Raw genomic sequence first — 21,434 nt, forward strand, 5'->3', positions numbered from 1 at the left:
TGGTGAAAAGAAACACTTGTCATCAAGCCAGTTACTGACCAGCAATGAGTGGGCCAACATGCCCCTTGTCATCAAGCCAGTTACTGACCAGCAATGAGTGGGCCAACATGCCCCTTGTCATCAAGCCAGTTACTGACCAGCAATGAGTGGGCCAACATGCCCCTTGTCATCAAGCCAGTTACTGACCAGCAATGAGTGGGCCAACATGCCCCTTGTCATCAAGCCAGTTACTGACCAGCAATGAGTGGGCCAACATGCCCCTTGTCATCAAGTCAGTTACTGACCAGCAATGAGTGGGCCAACATGCCCCTTGTCATCAAGCCAGTTACTGACCAGCAGTGCATGGGCCAACATGCCCCTTGTCATCAAGCCAGTTACTGACCAGCAATGAGTGGGCCAACATGACCCTTGTCATCAAGCCAGTTACTGACCAGCAATGAGTGGGCCAACATGACCCTTGTCATCAAGCCAGTTACTGACCAGCAATGGGTGGGCCAACATGACCCTTGTCATCAAGTCAGTTACTGACCAGCAATGAGTGGGCCAACATGACCCTTGTCATCAAGTCAGTTACTGACCAGCAGTGCATGGGCCAACATGCCCCTTGTCATCAAGTCAGTTACTGACCAGCAATGAGTGGGCCAACATGCCCCTTGTCATCAAGCCAGTTACTGACCAGCAATGAGTGGGCCAACATGCCCCTTGTCATCAAGTCAGTTACTGACCAGCAATGAGTGGGCCAACATGCCCCTTGTCATCAAGCCAGTTACTGACCAGCAATGAGTGGGCCAACATGCCCCTTGTCATCAAGCCAGTTACTGACCAGCAATGCATGGGCCAACATGCCCCTTGTCATCAAGTCAGTTACTGACCAGCAATGAGTGGGCCAACATGCCCCTTGTCATCAAGCCAGTTACTGACCAGCAATGAGTGGGCCAACATGCCCCTTGTCATCAAGTCAGTTACTGACCAGCAATGAGTGGGCCAACATGCCCCTTGTCATCAAGTCAGTTACTGACCAGCAGTGCATGGGCCAACATGCCCCTTGTCATCAAGTCAGTTACTGACCAGCAATGAGTGGGCCAACATGCCCCTTGTCATCAAGTCAGTTACTGACCAGCAATGAGTGGGCCAACATGCCCCTTGTCATCAAGCCAGTTACTGACCAGCAGTGCATGGGCCAACATGCCCCTTGTCATCAAGCCAGTTACTGACCAGCAATGAGTGGGCCAACATGACCCTTGTCATCAAGCCAGTTACTGACCAGCAATGAGTGGGCCAACATGACCCTTGTCATCAAGCCAGTTACTGACCAGCAATGGGTGGGCCAACATGACCCTTGTCATCAAGTCAGTTACTGACCAGCAATGAGTGGGCCAACATGCCCCTTGTCATCAAGCCAGTTACTGACCAGCAATGAGTGGGCCAACATGACCCTTGTCATCAAGCCAGTTACTGACCAGCAGTGCATGGGCCAACATGCCCCTTGTCATCAAGCCAGTTACTGACCAGCAATGAGTGGGCCAACATGCCCCTTGTCATCAAGCCAGTTACTGACCAGCAATGAGTGGGCCAACATGCCCCTTGTCATCAAGTCAGTTACTGACCAGCAATGAGTGGGCCAACATGCCCCTTGTCATCAAGCCAGTTACTGACCAGCAATGGGTGGGCCAACATGCCCCTTGTCATCAAGTCAGTTACTGACCAGCAATGGGTGGGCCAACATGCCCCTTGTCATCAAGTCAGTTACTGACCAGCAATGAGTGGGCCAACATGCCCCTTGTCATCAAGCCAGTTACTGACCAGCAATGGGTGGGCCAACATGCCCCTTGTCATCAAGTCAGTTACTGACCAGCAATGAGTGGGCCAACATGCCCCTTGTCATCAAGTCAGTTACTGACCAGCAATGGGTGGGCCAACATGCCCCTTGTCATCAAGCCAGTTACTGACCAGCAATGAGTGGGCCAACATGCCCCTTGTCATCAAGCCAGTTACTGACCAGCAATGGGTGGGCCAACATGCCCCTTGTCATCAAGCCAGTTACTGACCAGCAATGAGTGGGCCAACATGCCCCTTGTCATCAAGTCAGTTACTGACCAGCAATGCATGGGCCAACATGCCCCTTGTCATCAAGCCAGTTACTGACCAGCAATGGGTGGGCCAACATGCCCCTTGTCATCAAGTCAGTTACTGACCAGCAATGAGTGGGCCAACATGCTCCTTGTCATCAAGTCAGTTACTAACCAGCAATGAGGGTGACACCCAATGTTCAACACTTACCCCTATTGTAAGGAACTCCGTCTTCTTCTGGTGCGACTTCATTCCATTCTTGAACTTCTCAAACACAGGGTCTGGGTAGAGCGTGAACACTCCAAAGGCCTCCAAGCTGCGGCCTGTCAGGTTCATGATGTTCTCAACGCCATCCATCTTGAATCCATACGACACATCGACATGATCAACATCGTCACTCAATGTCGGAACCAAGGACTCCACCATTGGAGAGTAGCAGACTAGTATTATGTCCGACTTTCTCTCACACATCTGAAGCACAAAGTAATTGTATGGCATACGCTGAAGTGTCTAGTTTGTATGAAACAATGCATTATGGGTAGTGGATGTCATGTATAAAACAGTGAATTATGGGCAGTGGATATCTTGCCATGTCAGCGAATCTGATCACGCGGTCTATTAAGTTGCCTCTGTCCACCCGATCTGTTAAGTCGCCTCTGACCGACTAATCTATTAAGTAACATCTGACCACCCGATCTATTTAGTGCGTCTGTCCACCCAAACTATTAAGTCGCCTCTGACCGACTAATCTATAAAGTAACATCTGACCACCCGATGTATTTAGTTGCCTCTGATCACCCAAACTATTAAGTCGCCTCTGACCGACTAATCTATAAAGCAACATCTGACCATCCGATGCATTTAGTTGCCTCTGACCACCCAAACTATTAAGTCGCCTCTGACCGACTAATCTATAAAGCAACATCTGACCACCTGATGTATTTAGTTGCCTCTGATCACCCAAACTATTAAGTCGCCTCTGACCGACTAATCTATAAAGCAACATCTGACCACCCGATGTATTTAGTTGCCTCTGATCACCCAAACTATTAAGTCGCCTCTGACCGACTAATCTATAAAGTAACATCTGACCACCCGATGTATTTAGTTGCCTCTGACCATCCGATGTATTTAGTTGCCTCTGATCACCCAACTATTAAGTCGCCTCTGACCGACCAATCTATTAATACGCATCTGACCACCTGATCTAATTTAGTCGCCTCTGACCACCCGATGTATTTGGTTGCCTCTGACCACCCAACTATTAAGTCGCCTCTGACTGACCAATCTATTAAAAGGCATCTGACCACACTTAAGTGAGTGAGTGTCAGCTCAAAGTGGTTCAGGTCACAAGGCTACAATCAAAGGTAGGAGGCTGACATACCAACCCATGCTGTAGTGTGTGCACAAACATCAACAAATGATGAAAGAAGAAAGGAAGAAGACTTACAGCAACCTACTTTTTATCATATAATGGGTAAGTTTCTCGGCAGGATAAAGCCAAAGGATAAAAACGATATCTGTTGGGGTCATATGCGGATAGAGATGCAAATATCAAAGGTCAAGTAGGACTACTTTCACTGTTTATAAACAAACATGGCGTCGCCCTCATCATTCGGCGATCGAGTCAGAATTAACCATCGGGAATCTGGATAAACTACAGGGATAATTGCTATCATTATCAAAAGAACAGTCTAATATACTGAAAATCAGTCTCTAACTGTGACGTAGCTAAGGCATTTTATGAGTTTGGGCAACTTTAGAGATATAAATTTCGAAACAATTTTGCGAGGGCACGAGGCCTAGCCAAGCGGGATCAGTAGCCATATCTGTGCTTGTAGACCTCTGCGGCTTGAAACCTTCTCCACAAATTAAAATAGTTGGATTTGTCCGAAATGTGTTTGAATTGTTACCTTGTTTCGTTTTGTCGCTGTGTGTACATCTGACTACACTTCTTAACGTTATGACAGGACAGACCGACTGTCAACAACGACTGACCGTGGCCGTGACGTCTCAAAGACTAGGGTTAGAGTAGCTTCCCTTTGACAAAGGGCAGTTAATCTAGCGGACAGACAGATGGATTGCCGCGAAAGGCAATTAAAAACAATTGTTGTTTTGCGTATATGTTGCTTCGCCACTGTATAAGAAACAGATTTCAGTTGGAACTATATTGGCTACTGTCACTGTCCGACTGACACATTACTTACCCTGTGACGTAATAAATATTAATGCGCGCATTCCAGAAAAACTCGCAATGTTTCGGTTATGTATGTGAGAGAGGGAAAGCGATTTTGAAGCACAGAATTAAAGAATGACATTATATGATAAAGAGGTTATCATGCTTGTGTGTTTGGGGATGGTAAATATCCTGCATTAGGAATAAACACTATGTATTTAGCTCGCCAAGGCTCGCGAAATACAATGTTTATTCCTAATGCAGGATGTTTACCATCCCCAAACACACTCGCGTGATAACCTCTATCTCTGTGGAGACCTAACGTTCAGTGACTTCTCCACTACCATTGACAACATGTGAAACATATCCATCCAAGTCTTAGCGTTAATGTACTCACGCTATCAAACACCTCGTTGTTGTGTCCAAGCAGCATCCTTGGGCTCTGCACATTGGTGAAATGTTTTCCTCGAACAGTGATGCGTAAACCACCACTGAAACATAACGTCCAGAAATAGTGAGTAGAAGAAGACTCCCTGTGGCCATCTCACATCAGTTACATTGGACGTGGTTAGCAAAAACCTTCGGTCTTTACTCCTGAGTGTAGTCCCCCCTTAAAACAGTCCTGTCCTTACTCCTGAGAGTAGTCCCCCTTTAAAACAGTCCTGTCCTTACTCCTGACTGTTGTCCCCTTTAAAACAGTCTTATCCTTACTCCTGAGTGTTGTCCCCTTTAAAACGGTCCTGTCCTTACTCCTGAGTGTTGTCCCCTTTAAAACAGTCCTATCCTTACTCCTGAGTGTAGTCCCCCTTTAAAACAGTCCTGTCCTTACTCCTGACTGTTGTCCCCCTTTAAAACAGTCCTGTCCTTACTCCTGAGTGTTGTCCCCTTTAAAACAGTCCTGTCCTTACTCCTGAGTGTAGTCCCCCTTTAAAACAGTCTTATCCTTACTCCTGACTGTTGTCCCCTTTAAAACAGTCCTGTCCTTACTCCTGAGTGTTGTCCCCTTTAAAACAGTCCTATCCTTACTCCTGAGTGTAGTCCCCCTTTAAAACGGTCCTATCCTTACTCCTGAGTGTAGTCCCCCTTTAAAACAGTCCTGTCCTTACTCCTGAGTGTAGTCCCCCTTTAAAACAGTCCTGTCCTTACTCCTGAGTGTAGTCCCCCTTTAAAACAGTCCTGTCCTTACTCCTGAGTGTAGTCCCCCTTTAAAACAGTCCTGTCCTTACTCCTGAGTGTAGTCCCCCCTTAAAACAGTCCTGTCCTTACTCCTGAGTGTAGTCCCCCTTTAAAACAGTCCTGTCCTTACTCCTGAGTGTAGTCCCCCTTTAAAACAGACCTGTCCTTACTCCTGAGTGTTCTCCCCTTTAAAACAGTCCTGTCCTTACTCCTGAGTGTTCTCCCCTTTAAAACAGTCCTGTCCTTACTCCTGAGTGTAGTCCCCCTTTAAAACAGTGCTGTCCTTACTCCTGAGGGTAGTCCCCCTTTAAAACAGTCCTGTCCTTACTCCTGAGTGTAGTCCCCCTTTAAAACAGTCCTGTCCTTACTCCTGAGAGTTCTACCCTAAAATGGACATCAGCAACTCACCTTCGAATGGCTTGTTTGGGGTTGATGGAAGTGACATCGGGATCAGGAACATAGGCATATCGGATCTTATGATCAGCATGGATGACCTGCTTATCGAACTTGACCACGACCCTGTTTGGAGGGTACGTGGGATTTGGGCTTGAGTCTTGCGATTTGGGGGAAGTCTCGCAGACCAAGTAATCAGGGCTTGAGGGCCTGAAACCAACATGGAAGAATATAAGGAGAGTGTGAGCAAGATTAACACCAACCGGAACTCATTAGGAGGAAAGTCAATGTGATGCAAGCAACAGACTTGATCACATTGGGAATATCCCACGAGCACAAGTTTGGTGCTGTATCACCATGATGAAACCCACGAGCACAGGTATGGTATTTTTATCACCTTGGGAAAACCCACGAGCACAGGTATGGTATTTTTATCACCTTGGTAAAACCCACGAGCACAGGTATGGTATTTTTATCACCTTGGTAAAACCCACGAGCACAGGCATGGTATTTTAATCACCTTGGGAAAACCCACGAGCACAGGTATGGTATTTTTATTACCTTGGTAAAACCCACGAGCACAGGTATAGTATTTTCATCACCTTGGGAAAACCCACGAGCACAGGTATAGTATTTTTATCACCTTGGGAAAATTACATATCGTTTTGCTTTTGCTAAAGTCTTCCGTAGGTATACTTACACAGGTATGACATTACATTGATGGGAATTGATGTAGACTGTCTTTTCGGTGCCAGCATCCATGTTTTGTCCTGATATCGTCACCCTGGTTCCACCAGAGCGAGGACCATAGTCAGGGTTGATGTCAGTCACCTTTGGAAGCTGAAAATCAGTTAAAAGTCAATCCCATCAATTTGTCATATCCTAATTCTCTGTAAAAACAATCTTTTACATATTTTGAAATTGATTGAATATCTCTACGATAGAAAGACAAGATATTGATTACATTAAAACTCTGTTAACCCAGACAGATTTTGACAGTTGAATCCTCCCTGATTAACATGTGTCTGGATTAATGAACATCAGTATCAAATATATATAGACAGCTCTAATTGAACAACAAGCTCCTTGCTAACAGGGGCTTCTGTGTCATTTCTCCAAAACAGTACATACCACATATCTGAAGACATTCGCTGATGTTGATTCATACTCATTGGCAATCTTGACCTTGACCCTGTGCTCTTGTTCTCCAGGCACAGGACCTGTCTCACAAATAATCCTGGAAATAAACACACGAATATAAGACACTTACAATTTGACAGAACATGAACACACTTCTATATCGATTAAGAATCACAGCTTAATGGCTACCATTCTGCCCTCGGCCCCCACCCACGCTTGACACAGCCACACACCAGGAGTTAGGATGGAGTACTTACTGTCTGGGTGCCACGTATTCCTTAATGGCTGCCATTCTGCCCTCGGCCCCCACCCACCCTTGACACAGCCACACACCAGGAGTTAGGATGGAGTACTTACTGTCTGGGTGCCACGTATTCCTTAATGGCTGCCATTCTGCCCTCGGCCCCCACCCACCCTAGACACAGCCACACACCAGGAGTTAGGATGGAGTACTTACTGTCTGGGTGCCACGTATTCCTTAATGGCTGCCATTCTGCCCTCGGCCCCCACCCACCCTAGACACAGCCACACACCAGGAGTTAGGATGGAGTACTTACTATCTGGGTGCCACGTATTCCTTAATGGCTGCCATTCTGCCCTCGGCCCCCACCCACGCTTGACACAGCCACACACCAGGAGTTAGGATGGAGTACTTACTGTCTGGGTGCCACGTATTCCTTAATGGCTGCCATTCTGCCCTCGGCCCCCACCCACGCTTGACACAGCCACACACCAGGAGTTAGGATGGAGTACTTACTGTCTGGGTGCCACGTATTCCTTAATGGCTGCCATTCTACCCTCGGCCCCCACCCACCCTAGACACAGACACACACCAGGAGTTAGGATGGAGTACTTACTGTCTGGGTGCCACGTATTCCTTAATGGCACAGTCCACCGATGGCCCGATGGTCACGTGTAAGTCACCTTTCATCTTGCCCAGGTTTTCTCCAACAATGGTCAGGAGGGTCCCGCCATCAAGAGGTCCGGATTGGGGGGAAATCTGCCACAAATATAAACACGAGTTACTTTCAAGTTAACACACCTAAACATTCATTTGGTAGTACTCCCTCGTATCCTTCATCTGAACGGGTGTGCAATAGGGCTGGGACAAGTCCAAATTTACTACTCGGGCCCATCCCCATATTACCTTACCCTACCCGGGTACCCACCCCTGTATTACATGACCCTACCCGGGTACCCATCCCCGTATTACCTGACCCTACCCGGGTACCCACCCCTGTATTACATGACCCTACCCGGGTACCCATCCCCGTATTACCTTACCCTACCCGGCTACCCACCCCTGTATTACATGATCCTACCCGGGTACCCATCCCCGTATTACCTGACCCTACCCGGGTACCCACCCCTGTATTACATGATCCTACCCGGGTACCCATCCCCGTATTACCTGACCCTACCCGGCTACCCACCCCTGTATTACATGATCCTACCCGGGTACCCATCCCCGTATTACCTGACCCTACCCGGCTACCCATCCCTGTATTACCTGACCCTACCCGGCTACCCACCCCTGTATTAAATGACCCTACCCAGCTACCCACCTCTGTATTACATGACCCTACCCGGCTACCCATCCCTGTATTACCTGACCCTACCCGGCTACCCACCCCTGTATTACATGACCCTACCCAGCTACCCACCTCTGTATTACATGACCCTACCCGGGTACCCATCCCCGTATTACCTGACCTTATCGGGGTACCCACCCCCGTATCACCCGACCCTATCGGGGTACACGCTTTAGGTCTCAAGAGATAGGTACATAATGTCTGATTGGGAATAGTTTGACCGTAGCCCTGGACAAAATATATTTAGATACACATATAAAATGTTCTGGTCATGAATATACTGAAGCTGACTGAAGTTTGATCTCTATTCAAACATATAAAAGTCAGGAGGAACGTGTGCATAGTCAGAAAGAAATGCAAACATTAGAGACTTGTAATGTAACCATATAGTTTTAGATAATTTTTGTCATTAAACAATATATCACGTGACTAACTGCCTGTCCGGGTAGTACTTAGGGTACCCGGGTCCTACTCAGGACCCAGTCGACCCCAGCCCTAGTGTGCAACCAGCATGCCAATATTCTTGTCACATCTTATCTCTTATATCAAATGAGGAGATTTCTTGGTGTTACTGGGGTGCTTGGCAAAGTGGACGCCATTCACTTACTGGAGTGAGAAATGAAAGGGAGACCTGGGACCAAGAGGATAAGCAATAGAATTCCAATGGAAAACCTAAATCCTTAACATTAGGATTTTGACAAGCTCACCGTTTCTATTTTGGGGTTGCGACAAGTGGACTGATGCCCCAGCCAGTCATTGTTGTTGCGACACTCCTGCTGGGTAGTACAATGTTCCTTGTCCTGACACCACCCACACTGGTACTTGACATCCTGGGTCAGACACGACCCACACGAGTCCGCCATCACATGACACTTGTACATTGTCACTGAAACAGACAATATAGTTGTACAGTCACATAAAGTGACAAAGACGTCAGACAGGACCCACACGAGTCCGCCATCACATGACACTTGTACATTGTCACTGAAACAGACAATATAGTTGTACAGTCACATAAAGTGACAAACACGTCAGACACGACCCACACGAGTCCGCCATCACATGACACTTGTACATTGTCACTGAAACAGACAACACAGTTGTACAGTCACATAAAGTGACAAAGACGTCAGACACGACCAACACGAGTCCGCCATCACATGACACTTGTACATTGTCACTGAAACAGACAATATAGTTGTACAGTCACATAAAGTGACAAAGACGTCAGACTGGACCCACACGAGTTCGCCATCACATGACACTTGTACATTGTCACTGAAACAGACAACACAGTTGTACAGTCACACACTATGAACACATGTTGTACATTGTCACTGAAACAGACAACACAGTTGTACAGTCACACACTATGAACACATGTTGTACATTGTCACTGAAACAGACAACACAGTTGTACAGTCACACACTATGAACACATGTTGTACATTGTCACTGAAACAGACAACACAGTTGTACAGTCACATAAAGTGACAAACACGTCAGACTGGACCCACACGAGTCCGCCATCACATGACACTTGTACATTGTCACTGAAACAGACAACACAGTTGTACAGTCACACACTATGAACACATGTTGTACATTGTCACTGAAACAGTCAACACAGTTGTACAGTCACACACTATGAACACACGTTGTACATTGTCTCTGAAACAGACAACACAGTTGTACAGTCACACACTATGAACACACGTTGTACATTGTCTCTGAAACAGACAACACAGTTGTACAGTCACACACTATGAACACACGTTGTACATTGTCTCTGAAACAGACAACACAGTTGTACAGTCACAAACTATGAACACACGTTGTACATGGTCTCTGAAACAGACAACACAGTTGTACAGTCACACACTATGAACACACGTTGTACATTGTCTCTGAAACAGACAACACAGTTGTACAGTCACACACTATGAACACACGTTGTACATGGTCTCTTAAACAGACAACACAGTTGTACAGTCACACACTATGAACACACGTTGTACATTGTCTCTGAAACAGACAATACAGTTGTACAGTCACACACTATGAACACACGTTGTACATTGTCACTGAAACAGACAACACAGTTGTACAGTCACACACTATGAACACACGTTGTACATTGTCACTGAAACAGACAACACAGTTGTACAGTCACACACTATGAACACACGTTGTACCCGAGGTGTGTGGTACTGAGAGGACACACACTGGGGTTCCCAGGTTGTACTAATGTTGTACCCCTAGTTGGAATTAAACGTAGTTGTTGTGTGTGACTGACCTGACTACTGTGCTACCCCGACCCCCCTTTAAATATAAGTGATGTACCCTGGATGTTTGACGGGTTGTCCAGGGCCTTGATATTCTCCCACATGATGTTGAATGGCACATTCTGGTAGCTGACGTTTGGGAAGTAGTTGAACTGAAAGAAGGAAAGTCAACGGTCATAATAATAATAACAATACTAGTCCATTTATATGGCGCTGTACACCATGCATAACCATGCTCACAAACTTAGACTTTTATTACCCTGTTCACTGGATCAATGTGCACTCAACAATCATTCTCAGCTCCCTGGGGAGTATACAACCCAAGCTGCCTGTTAGGCGCTAGAAGGTTAACAACCACATTGCCATCTCATCCTACCGGGTACCCATTCACTGCTGGGTGAACAGAGGCACAATTCGAACAAAGTCACTTGCCGAAGGAGACACCACACGTGCTACATGTGCTTCAGTGTGTGGCACTACCAAGTGAGTGAGTATGGTTTTATGCCACTTTTAGCAATATTCCAGCAATATCACGGCGGGGGACACCAGAAATGGGCTTTTAACACATTGTACCCATTTCGGGCATCAAACCCGGGTTTCGGTATGACAAGCGAACACTGTAACCACTAGGCTACCCGACCGCCCCGTGGCACTACCGAAGCCCTATATGTGAAATATAGTTGTACATAGAAACTCCCAGGACTGAAACAGAAACTCCCACACTGCCGAACACGGTCAGCATCCAAGGACTCTCCGCGACCAACGTTGCTTAACTTCACCTGATTTGTGACCTGTGAGCTTTGCACAGGACCACGTGCCACCACATGATGTACAAGACACGTGCCACCACATGATGTACAAGACAAATGGTAAAACAAACACTCTTGTGAAGTCTTAGGACTGAGAACTCAGCACACATAATACTGATGACATTCTCTCTGTCACGCAGCCAAGAATATACCCAGATCTTTGGTTCGGGAATGTTCTTTCTTGCTACAGTTACCGGTTATTTGAATCACACAAATTGATGGAAACCTTACCTCCAGATTCTGACACTTGATGACGAATGAGTTGTCATTATCAGTGGAAGGTAGCACAGTTGCTGGAACAGTTATGCCAGACTTGAAGTTAAAGTTACACTTGAGGCCGATTCCTCCAATCTGGTAAGCCTGTAAACAGAGAGAGGTGTTTTAGTCTGTAGTCAGCAATATGACAGTTATATCATGGCAGTCTGTAGTCAGCAATATGACAGTTATATCATGGCAGTCTGTAGTCAACAATATGACAGTTATATCATGGCAGTCTGTAGTCAGCAATATGACAGTTATATCATGGCAGTCTGTAGTCAACAATATGACAGTTATATCATGGCAGTCTGTAGTCAGCAATATGACAGTTATATCATGGCAGTCTGTAGTCAGCAATATGACAGTTATATCATGGCAGTCTGTAGTCAGCAATATGACAGTTATATCATGGCAGTCTGTAGTCAGCAATATGACAGTTATATCATGGCAGTCTGTAGTCAGCAATATGACAGTTATATCATGGCAGTCTGTAGTCAGCAGTATGACAGTTATATCATGTCAGTCTATAGTCAACAATATGACAGTTATATCATGGCAGTCTGTAGTCAACAATATGTCAGTTATATCATGGCAGTCTGTAGTCAACAATATGACAGTTATATCATGGCAGTCTGTAGTCAACAATATGTCAGTTATATCATGGCAGTCTGTAGTCAGCAATATGTCAGTTATATCATGGCAGTCTGTAGTCAGCAATATGACAGTTATATCATGGCAGTCTGTAGTCAACAATATGACAGTTATATCATGGCAGTCTGTAGTCAGCAATATGACAGTTATATCATGGCAGTCTGTAGTCAACAATATGACAGTTATATCATGGCAGTCTGTAGTCAGCAATATGACAGTTATATCATGGCAGTCTGTAGTCAGCAATATGACAGTTATATCATGGCAGTCTGTAGTCAGCAATATGACAGTTATATCATGGCAGTCTGTAGTCAGCAATATGACAGTTATATCATGGCAGTCTGTAGTCAGCAATATGACAGTTATATCATGGCAGTCTGTAGTCAGCAGTATGACAGTTATATCATGTCAGTCTATAGTCAACAATATGACAGTTATATCATGGCAGTCTGTAGTCAACAATATGTCAGTTATATCATGGCAGTCTGTAGTCAACAATATGACAGTTATATCATGGCAGTCTGTAGTCAACAATATGTCAGTTATATCATGGCAGTCTGTAGTCAGCAATATGTCAGTTATATCATGGCAGTCTGTAGTCAGCAATATGACAGTTATATCATGGCAGTCTGTAGTCAACAATATGACAGTTATATCATGGCAGTCTGTAGTCAGCAATATGTCAGTTATATCATGGCAGTCTGTAGTCAACAATATGTCAGTTATATCATGTGAGTCTGTAGTCAACAATATGACAGTCATATCATGGCAGTCTGTAGTCAACAATATGACAGTTATATCATGGCAGTCTATAGTCAACAATATGACATATATATCATGGCAGTCTGTTGTCAACAATATGTCAGTTATATCATGGCAGTCTGTAGTCAACAATATGACAGTTATATCATGTCAGTCTGTAGTCATCAATATGACAGTTATATCATGGCAGTCTATAGTCAGCAATATGACAGTTATATCATGTCAGTCTGTAGTCAACAATATGTCAGTTATATCATGGCAGTCTGTAGTCAGCAATATGACAGTCATATCATGTCAGTCTGTAGTCAGCAATATGACAGTTATATTATGGCAGTCTGTAGTCAACAATATGACAGTCATATCATGTCAGTCTGTAGTCAGCAATATGACAGTCATATCATGTGAGTCTGTAGTCAACAATATGACAGTCATATCATGTCAGTCTGTAGTCAACAATATGTCAGTTATATCATGGCAGTCTGTAGTCAGCAATATGACAGTCATATCATGGCAGTCTGTAGTCAACAATATGACAGTTATATCATGGCAGTCTGTTGTCAACAATATGACAGTTATATCATGGCAGTCTATAGTCAACAATATGACAGTTATATCATGGCAGTCTGTAGTCAACAATATGACAGTTATATCATGGCAGTCTGTAGTCAACAATATGTCAGTTATATCATGGCAGTCTGTAGTCAACAATATGACAGTTATATCATGGCAGTCTGTAGTCAACAATATGACAGTTATATCATGTCAGTCTGTAGTCAGCAGTATGACAGTTATATCATGGCAGTCTGTAGTCAACAATATGACAGTCATATCATGGCAGTCTGTAGTCAACAATATGACAGTTATATCATGGCAGTCTGTAGTCAACAATATGACAGTTATATCATGGCAGTCTGTAGTCAGCAATATGACAGTCATATCATGTCAGTCTGTTGTCAGCAATATGACAGTCATATCATGTCAGTCTGTAGTCAACAATATGACAGTCATATCATGTCAGTCTGTAGTCAACAATATGTCAGTTATATCATGGCAGTCTGTAGTCAGCAATATGACAGTTATATCATGGCAGTCTGTAGTCAGCAATATGACAGTCATAGCATGGCAGTCTGTAGTCAACAATATGACAGTTATATCATGTCAGTCTATAGTCAACAATATGACAGTTATATCATGGCAGTCTATAGTCAACAATATGACAGTCATATCATGTCAGTCTGTAGTCAACAATATGACAGTTCTATCATGTTAGTCTGTAGTCAAAAATATTAAGCAGATGACAACTGGAAAGTTCATAGATCCACTTAATAGGGGCGTGACTCACAATGAGCCAGATCACAGCAGGAGATGTCACTTATGAGTTACTACTGAGGTCAGTTACATATTCCTTATTTATCCCCCCCTACCACCGAGACAGAAGGTACTGTGGCCTCATACTGGACTGTGATAATCCACTGTACTGCCCATTCTGATCAATGAGATCTGACATGTTCAGCACCTCTGCTTACCTCAAGATGCAGACCCCTAACCTCAATACCAGTGTTAGTATTGGCAGCAACAAGAATTTGAGGATCGCGTCGATCATTGATCATCTCTATCCGAGGACAGGTCTTTGGCCCAGGACGCAGCGATGTACCTCGGACCTGTAAGTACAAATGCAAACAGTGTGAGTGTGTGCTGCCTTCTGATTGGTTGAAAAACAGATACATGTAACCATGTGACTATGGTTATTCATATAATGTTAACATGTTGAAAATCTAAAAATCTTAATTGTTTCTTTATATCTACAAAATACTTACAGCTTTGCCAGTAACTAATGTTTCGTTACGACGACAATCATCAGAGACGATGTTGCTGCAAATGTGACCTTTGATACACCATGTACAAGGGAAGTCACTCTGGGTACAGCTTGTGCATCTGCGGACAGAAAACAACAGAGGTGTGGGATCTGCCAGATCATCATCATCTTTACAAAAACCCATGTATGCAAGTGAGACTCATTGACTTCATCATCATCATCATCATCATCATCATCATCTTTACAAAAACCCATGTATGCAAGTGAGACTCATTGACTTCATCATCATCATCATCATCATCATCATCACCATCATCACCATCATCATCGTCATCATCATCACCATCATCATCATCGTCATCATCATCATTGTTGTTGTCATCATCACCACCCCCACCCCATGTACCCAAGTGACTCTCATATTGACTGTACACATCATCATCACCATCATCATCACCATCATCATCATCATTGTTGTTGTCATCATCACCACCCCCACCCCATGTACCCAAGTGACTCTCATATTGACTGTACACATCATCATCACCATCACCATCATCATCATCGTCGTTGTCATCGTCATCATCACCACCATCACCACCCCCACCCCATGTACCCAAGTGAGACTCACCTTGACTGTAATCATCATCACCATCATCATCATCACCATCATCACCATCACCACCATCATCATCGTCATCATCATCATCATCACCACCATCATCATCGTCATCATCAAACTACATTGATGCTATCCAATCTGACATATACCTCTCCACTGAATGAATGAACTCTGCCATACAACACAATTCTCCTTTGATGGCGTCTAAGAAGTTCCTTGTGAAACACAAAGGGAGTTGCACCTAGTATTTACCCTCAAGGCAACACATGTTCTTTGCATGTAGATCCTCATTCTGAATGCTTCACAATCTATGATCTTGTCCAGTTAATTAATTTTCTTTTGATTGTCAATAAATACCCAAGATGAGAGATTAACGAGTCTATTATAAGCACACAATGTATAATGGCCACCTCGTTAGCCTTGCTTCAAGACATGGTAACTTGGTCTGCTTTGGGCACCATGCGAGTAGCAATATAGTTTGCAATCTTAATGGAGTTTCCTTTCATTCCTGTCCATGATCTTAAGGCGTGTGATTAGATCACAAACATGGATGTAATAGGTTGTGCTTCAGTCCCAGATGTGTGTGTGTAATATGTACCTGACAACTAGCTCCAATTGTCCAAGTGACATTGCTTTATTCTTTGATATCCCTGACTTGGTTTGGCTTGCTGTAGAGACTATCAGGTCTACGATGTCAGGGGGTATCAAGGCAGGTATTTGCTGTGATTTGTGAGAGAGAGAATAATTGCTTTTGACATCTTTTGACAACTTTTTTATCTCTGAATCAGTGACTGCAGCCTCAAGTACTCTGGGGACACAAATACCACAGTTGTTTGCAAAGCAGTTGGTTTTTTAAATAATCTTGGCAAATGAGATATATGTGATAATTCTTGAAGGCCAACACACTGTGATCAGAACTAGAAAATTGATTTTCTATTTCCTTGAAATTCTTATTTTTCGCAACGATATGGAATAATCAGGAACAGATTGCTGATCAAAGTAGATGCATTGAAGGTTCCAGAAGGTTCCAGAAACTCCAAATAAGTTGTGTACATAACAGTAATGTGCATGCACCCTGTGTGACCTGACCTTTAGTTCAATATACACGTGTATGTAGGTCTACCCTGCTTTGGCTAGATCATCGATTAACATAAATCAATCAGCTTGCGATTAGATTACATTTCCTTGGGGCTGAACCTTGGTATTTGTTTCTGATGAAAGTGTTTTGTCTGACCGAGTCTCATTGTGAGGTTTTATTGCTGGAAGATTGAAACAGTTCGCTCATCAGCAATGATTTGCCTCCTATCGATACCCTTAGTTAACAAGCGGCTCCCAGTCAATAAGTCATCTTGCATGGCGTGAGATACGAGGCGTACTACCCGCTTCCTGATGGTCTTGTCTTGGAATCAGGAATCGCCAATAATCTGGGTGTAAATGAGGAGGGGAACACTGTGACCACTCATTCATTTCCAGCAATCAACCTCTATCTGTGGTCACTGGAACTTACTGTATAGCACGGGTCACAAAGAGAATTGATCTAAACTCGCGATTCTGATCGGCTGTGAAAGTATTTACTCTAAGCGATACAGTTGTTGATGAAATTGGCCAACAGGCCATCTAGATAGGATGAACAGACTCGTGACCGTCCACCAAGATTGATCAGAATTAGCACGCAGAGGGTCCATGATCTCTGGCTCCGGGTACGTCTCAGATGCTCTGAATTACGTCTCAGATGCTCCGTATTACGTCTCAGTACTCCGTTATTCCACCATTATGAGACTTGGGGGCTCCACCACATGGATTTTTTGTTTTCCGTAGTTAAATGACGATGCCGCCCGCTCTCGCCCTCTACTTCCTGGCCAGTGTCAATATTTCGCCCATGTCTGCACTGCTTCTTAGTCTTCAGAAACGTTGCTTTCTTGATCGAATTTAAAACTTGTCTCGACCATGTAGTTGCATTGCATAACCAACAAGATAAGACCCACAGTGCCTGCTGGTGAATCTGGGATGGCCCAAAGCAATTACTCCTACTAGTATCTCGGAGTTTAAACTGATAAGACCTTGTTGTGTTTTATTGATGTGTCAGAATAAGGGGATTTGACAAGTCTGCAAACACAACATACACGTGATCAAATCATTACACATCGACCTTCAGATGAAAGGTAATTAAAGCAACAGTCTGTATTCTCGATTCAAATCTGAGTCAAGCTGGTTTTGTGTTTTGAACAGAGGCAAAAGGATGAAGTTTTAAGTGGATTTGGCAAGATGAGCGATCTGAATGTGGGTTAGGGTGAGACCCAAGGCTACATGATCCAGCATAATGTGAACAGAAACCTGTAGAAAACAGTCTGGGGTGGGTTAGACAGGATTTGGCTAGGCCAGTGGGGACAGACGACAGGTTTAGGGAGAGATTGGAGGAGTGGCAGCCCCTTTGAGAGGAGATTAAGGGGGAGTAAGACGTGTGAATCATGCTCCTGTGACTGACAGGGGCTCGGATGGGGAACACATGGGTCCGGCAGCTAGGGTCAAGCCACCTCGTCTCATCGCAGCATCCTCCATCAGCATCTCTGAACCCAACTCGGACACTGTCATATCTATATCACAGACATATTTCCTCCTGACTCCCCTTTTTAAGGATCTCTGAAATCAACTTTTGAATAAAATTTCACAGAATCTGTTTGCAAGAACAGATGGACCTAAATTCAGACATTTTCCCTCTGAAACAGACCACAGAAACACTTGAGATTTGTTTGGCGATTAAAAAATATTCTCGTTAATCATTACAATGGGAATTGTGGAAAATGTGGAACTTTGAAATTCACGCTCATATCTAAGCAGACATTTAAAATGATATAAATGTATTTTCCCGGGAGATTAATCGGCTACATGCACTGGCTTGTCAGACGGCAGTGTTCAGCAATACAGGCACACAGAGAGAGAGATACACCACACAGACCAAAATTACATTACGACCATTTTCTCCACTCCTTTAATCACAAGCATGAGACGTGATATATTGACTCCATTGCTTCAGTTTCATGCTTAGTTAAGTTTTAATAAGAAAGATGGTACGCGCTATTAGTCATATTATACATCAGTAACAGATGAAACGAAGCCCAAAGATGCTGGAAAGGCAATTTCTAGCGTGCATTATTTTATGATCATTTAGACAACTTTACTTCATATAAAATGTGACAGGCGTTCTCTCGTTAAATTATCTACTGGGACATCGTCATTGTTTTCGGAGCATCCTGCCGATCATTCTGAATTTCAGAGATGAGGCGGCGGCCATTTATTCCCGCCAGGATTTGACGGAAGTAAGCAGCATGGATAAATAATTGAAGATGACAGAAATAAAGATAATATAGATAGAAAAGGAAGGACGTAGCATTCACAGAATGATTAATAACGTCAGGGGTCTAATTGAAAAAGTTCCACTGCTGTTAGGATGTGTCTGGAAGAGACAGGGAAACACGATATTTACATGACATCCAGTAATACCTTTGGGCTCTGGTTATGAAATAATATCGGCAGTCCTCTGTAGCAGAGTGAAAGACACTCTCCCCTTCGTGTTTGTTTTGACATTAGATAATATGTTTAATTCCCCAAAGATGTACACCCCACACAGCGATCTGGAGAAATTAAAACAAAAACACGAAAATTTGGAATTTGCAAAAAAGCTATTGTAGTGTAAGTGTTGAGCCTGATAGCTTTTCTCAGCACTTCAATCATGAAGTGGGGAAGAATTTACTTTGAAGGAAAAAATTCAATTTTGTAATGGTAAACATAGCAGAAACTATCAAATGAATTATTCAGAGTTAATTTGTTTTTAATGTATTTTTTGTCACAGACCACTCCGGAATTTTACATGAAACAAATACAACACAATTTTCAGCGGAAGTCATCATTGTTTTATGAAAAAGTGATTTCAAGCTAATGACATCTGAAATAGATTAGTTTTTTTCATCAAGAATTATGGCCATAGTTTCCTGGTTCGTGGGGAAAAAAAGTGTCTCTCTTGCTATTATAGAGACCAGTGGTATGTTGTGAAGAGGTGTCAAGAATCAGAGGCTGTTACTGAAAGCATTCTTTGTGCATCTTGACGGCATTTGTAGTGGTTAGCAAGAATGCTAACAAACTCATTAGACTAGCTTCCTCAATGTAGCTTTGATCAGGCCGGCAAGTTTGCACTAGTGTCATTTTGAAGACCATCAATTCACACACTGGTGGAGAAACACAGAAGGGACTGTGTATAAACAAGCAGCAAATTGTCAGTGGTGAATCTAACCTTAGACAGTTGGAGTTACATACTCAACAACACGAGGTACCTCGGCACAAAGAACTTCAGTTGTAGGTTGATGCAAATGGAGATGCCTCACTGATTTGACGAGGATCAATTTATGCCACAAAAGCACATTTCCTTAAATATACACGCTGAGTGAGGTGACTGAAAGTCACAGGCCCCCTGCAGTAACATTGAAGAGTACTCAGTATTTGTTTTTGTTGGGTTTTTATACAAGACTTCAGTTTCTACCCTTTTTTTTCATAATTACAAAAATATTCCGGAGGGATAAATCAGAGAAATGTGAAATTTTCGTTCTCCTCGCGGCAAGGATCAGTTTGGGTGGCTAAATCAGGACCTGATGGCAAAAATCGCGATTTAAAATTACGAGCAAAATGCAACTGAGCATCACGGCAATATCACCAGGGGCAACACAATATCCACAAGGTGATCAGAACAGCTCACTTGTAAAACTTTATAATCCTAAAAAGTTGTTTTTTGATGACCATCCTCAAAAAATATTGGGTGTAAAATTTGTGTATTGAAGATCAAAGCTGTGTTTTTTCTGCGATAATAACCAAGAGATGTGAAGTAGTAATCGAATTAATCTGTTTAAAAACAGACTATTGCAGGACAATGCCAGCACCAGAAGACCAGCCAATGTATTGTCTGTAGACACTGACGTTTCAAGCTTCACATATTCCTCTTTCCCCTACTTTGTTGTTCCTAAGCATAATCATTAACTCTTTGACAACCCATCAAACTTAATCAGTGGGGATCTCTCCTCCGTTCCTGTCATCGACGGTTCAGTTAACAGCCTTACGTTGGCGACTAACAATCTTATCCCTACGACAAGAACGCCTCTTTCACACTTTCATTAATATAGTGATAGTAACGTCATTGGGCAGAGCTGTCGCTTAGACAAAAAACTCATTTATAATAAGAAGGGAAAGATAAAAGATGCACATCAAAGCAAGACGATGCAGTGTTTATTCAAATGATATTATTTTATAATAGAATGCTTTATCTTTCCTTTTAACTAAAGAATTAGTCAAAATTCCCATTTCTCATATTTCATCCAATTCATAATGATTGTAATTAAGGTAACTTTGTATAGTAGTTTCTGGACATGTCAACATGTCGTCAATGTAAATGGTATAATCACAGCAATGATTGCCAATAACAAGATTTAGATGTACAAATGCCATATTATAATACCTAATGCAACATGACAAAACACAGAGGTTTTTTGTAGCAATGCTTTAGCGCCATTAGCACGGACCAATCCCTGGTTGTTGAGAAACCAGAATGATTTCCGCGCCATAACGGTGGGATTCCTCTTCCACACAATTTTTCTATAATGTCAGTCTTGGCAGGTTATGCTATTCCCTCAACACATTAA

At 43.4% G+C, this 21,434-nt stretch overlaps 1 protein-coding gene across 8 annotated transcripts in view; it reads right to left on the reverse strand.

The window, feature by feature from the left end:
* The window catches only part of LOC124119250 (plexin-A2-like), a 233,609-nt gene that overhangs the window by 35,385 nt on the left and 176,790 nt on the right, over window positions 1–21,434 (reverse strand). For all 8 annotated transcript variants that reach the window (XM_048396991.1, XM_048396990.1, XM_048396985.1 and 5 more), the window contains 11 exons: window positions 15,130–15,247; window positions 14,839–14,973; window positions 11,873–12,001; window positions 10,891–10,984; window positions 9,255–9,433; window positions 7,813–7,955; window positions 6,947–7,052; window positions 6,516–6,655; window positions 5,831–6,025; window positions 4,644–4,737; window positions 2,281–2,541 (listed from right to left, as the gene is read on the reverse strand). In XM_048396991.1, coding sequence (XP_048252948.1) covers window positions 2,281–2,541; window positions 4,644–4,737; window positions 5,831–6,025; window positions 6,516–6,655; window positions 6,947–7,052; window positions 7,813–7,955; window positions 9,255–9,433; window positions 10,891–10,984; window positions 11,873–12,001; window positions 14,839–14,973; window positions 15,130–15,247 — 1,594 coding nt within the window. The remainder of the gene's footprint in view (window positions 1–2,280; window positions 2,542–4,643; window positions 4,738–5,830; window positions 6,026–6,515; window positions 6,656–6,946; window positions 7,053–7,812; window positions 7,956–9,254; window positions 9,434–10,890; window positions 10,985–11,872; window positions 12,002–14,838; window positions 14,974–15,129; window positions 15,248–21,434) is intronic.

Source organism: Haliotis rufescens, unplaced genomic scaffold (genome assembly GCF_023055435.1).
Source record: "Haliotis rufescens isolate VD_foot unplaced genomic scaffold, xgHalRufe1.0.p SCAF_16, whole genome shotgun sequence".
NCBI lineage: Eukaryota > Metazoa > Mollusca > Gastropoda > Lepetellida > Haliotidae > Haliotis > Haliotis rufescens.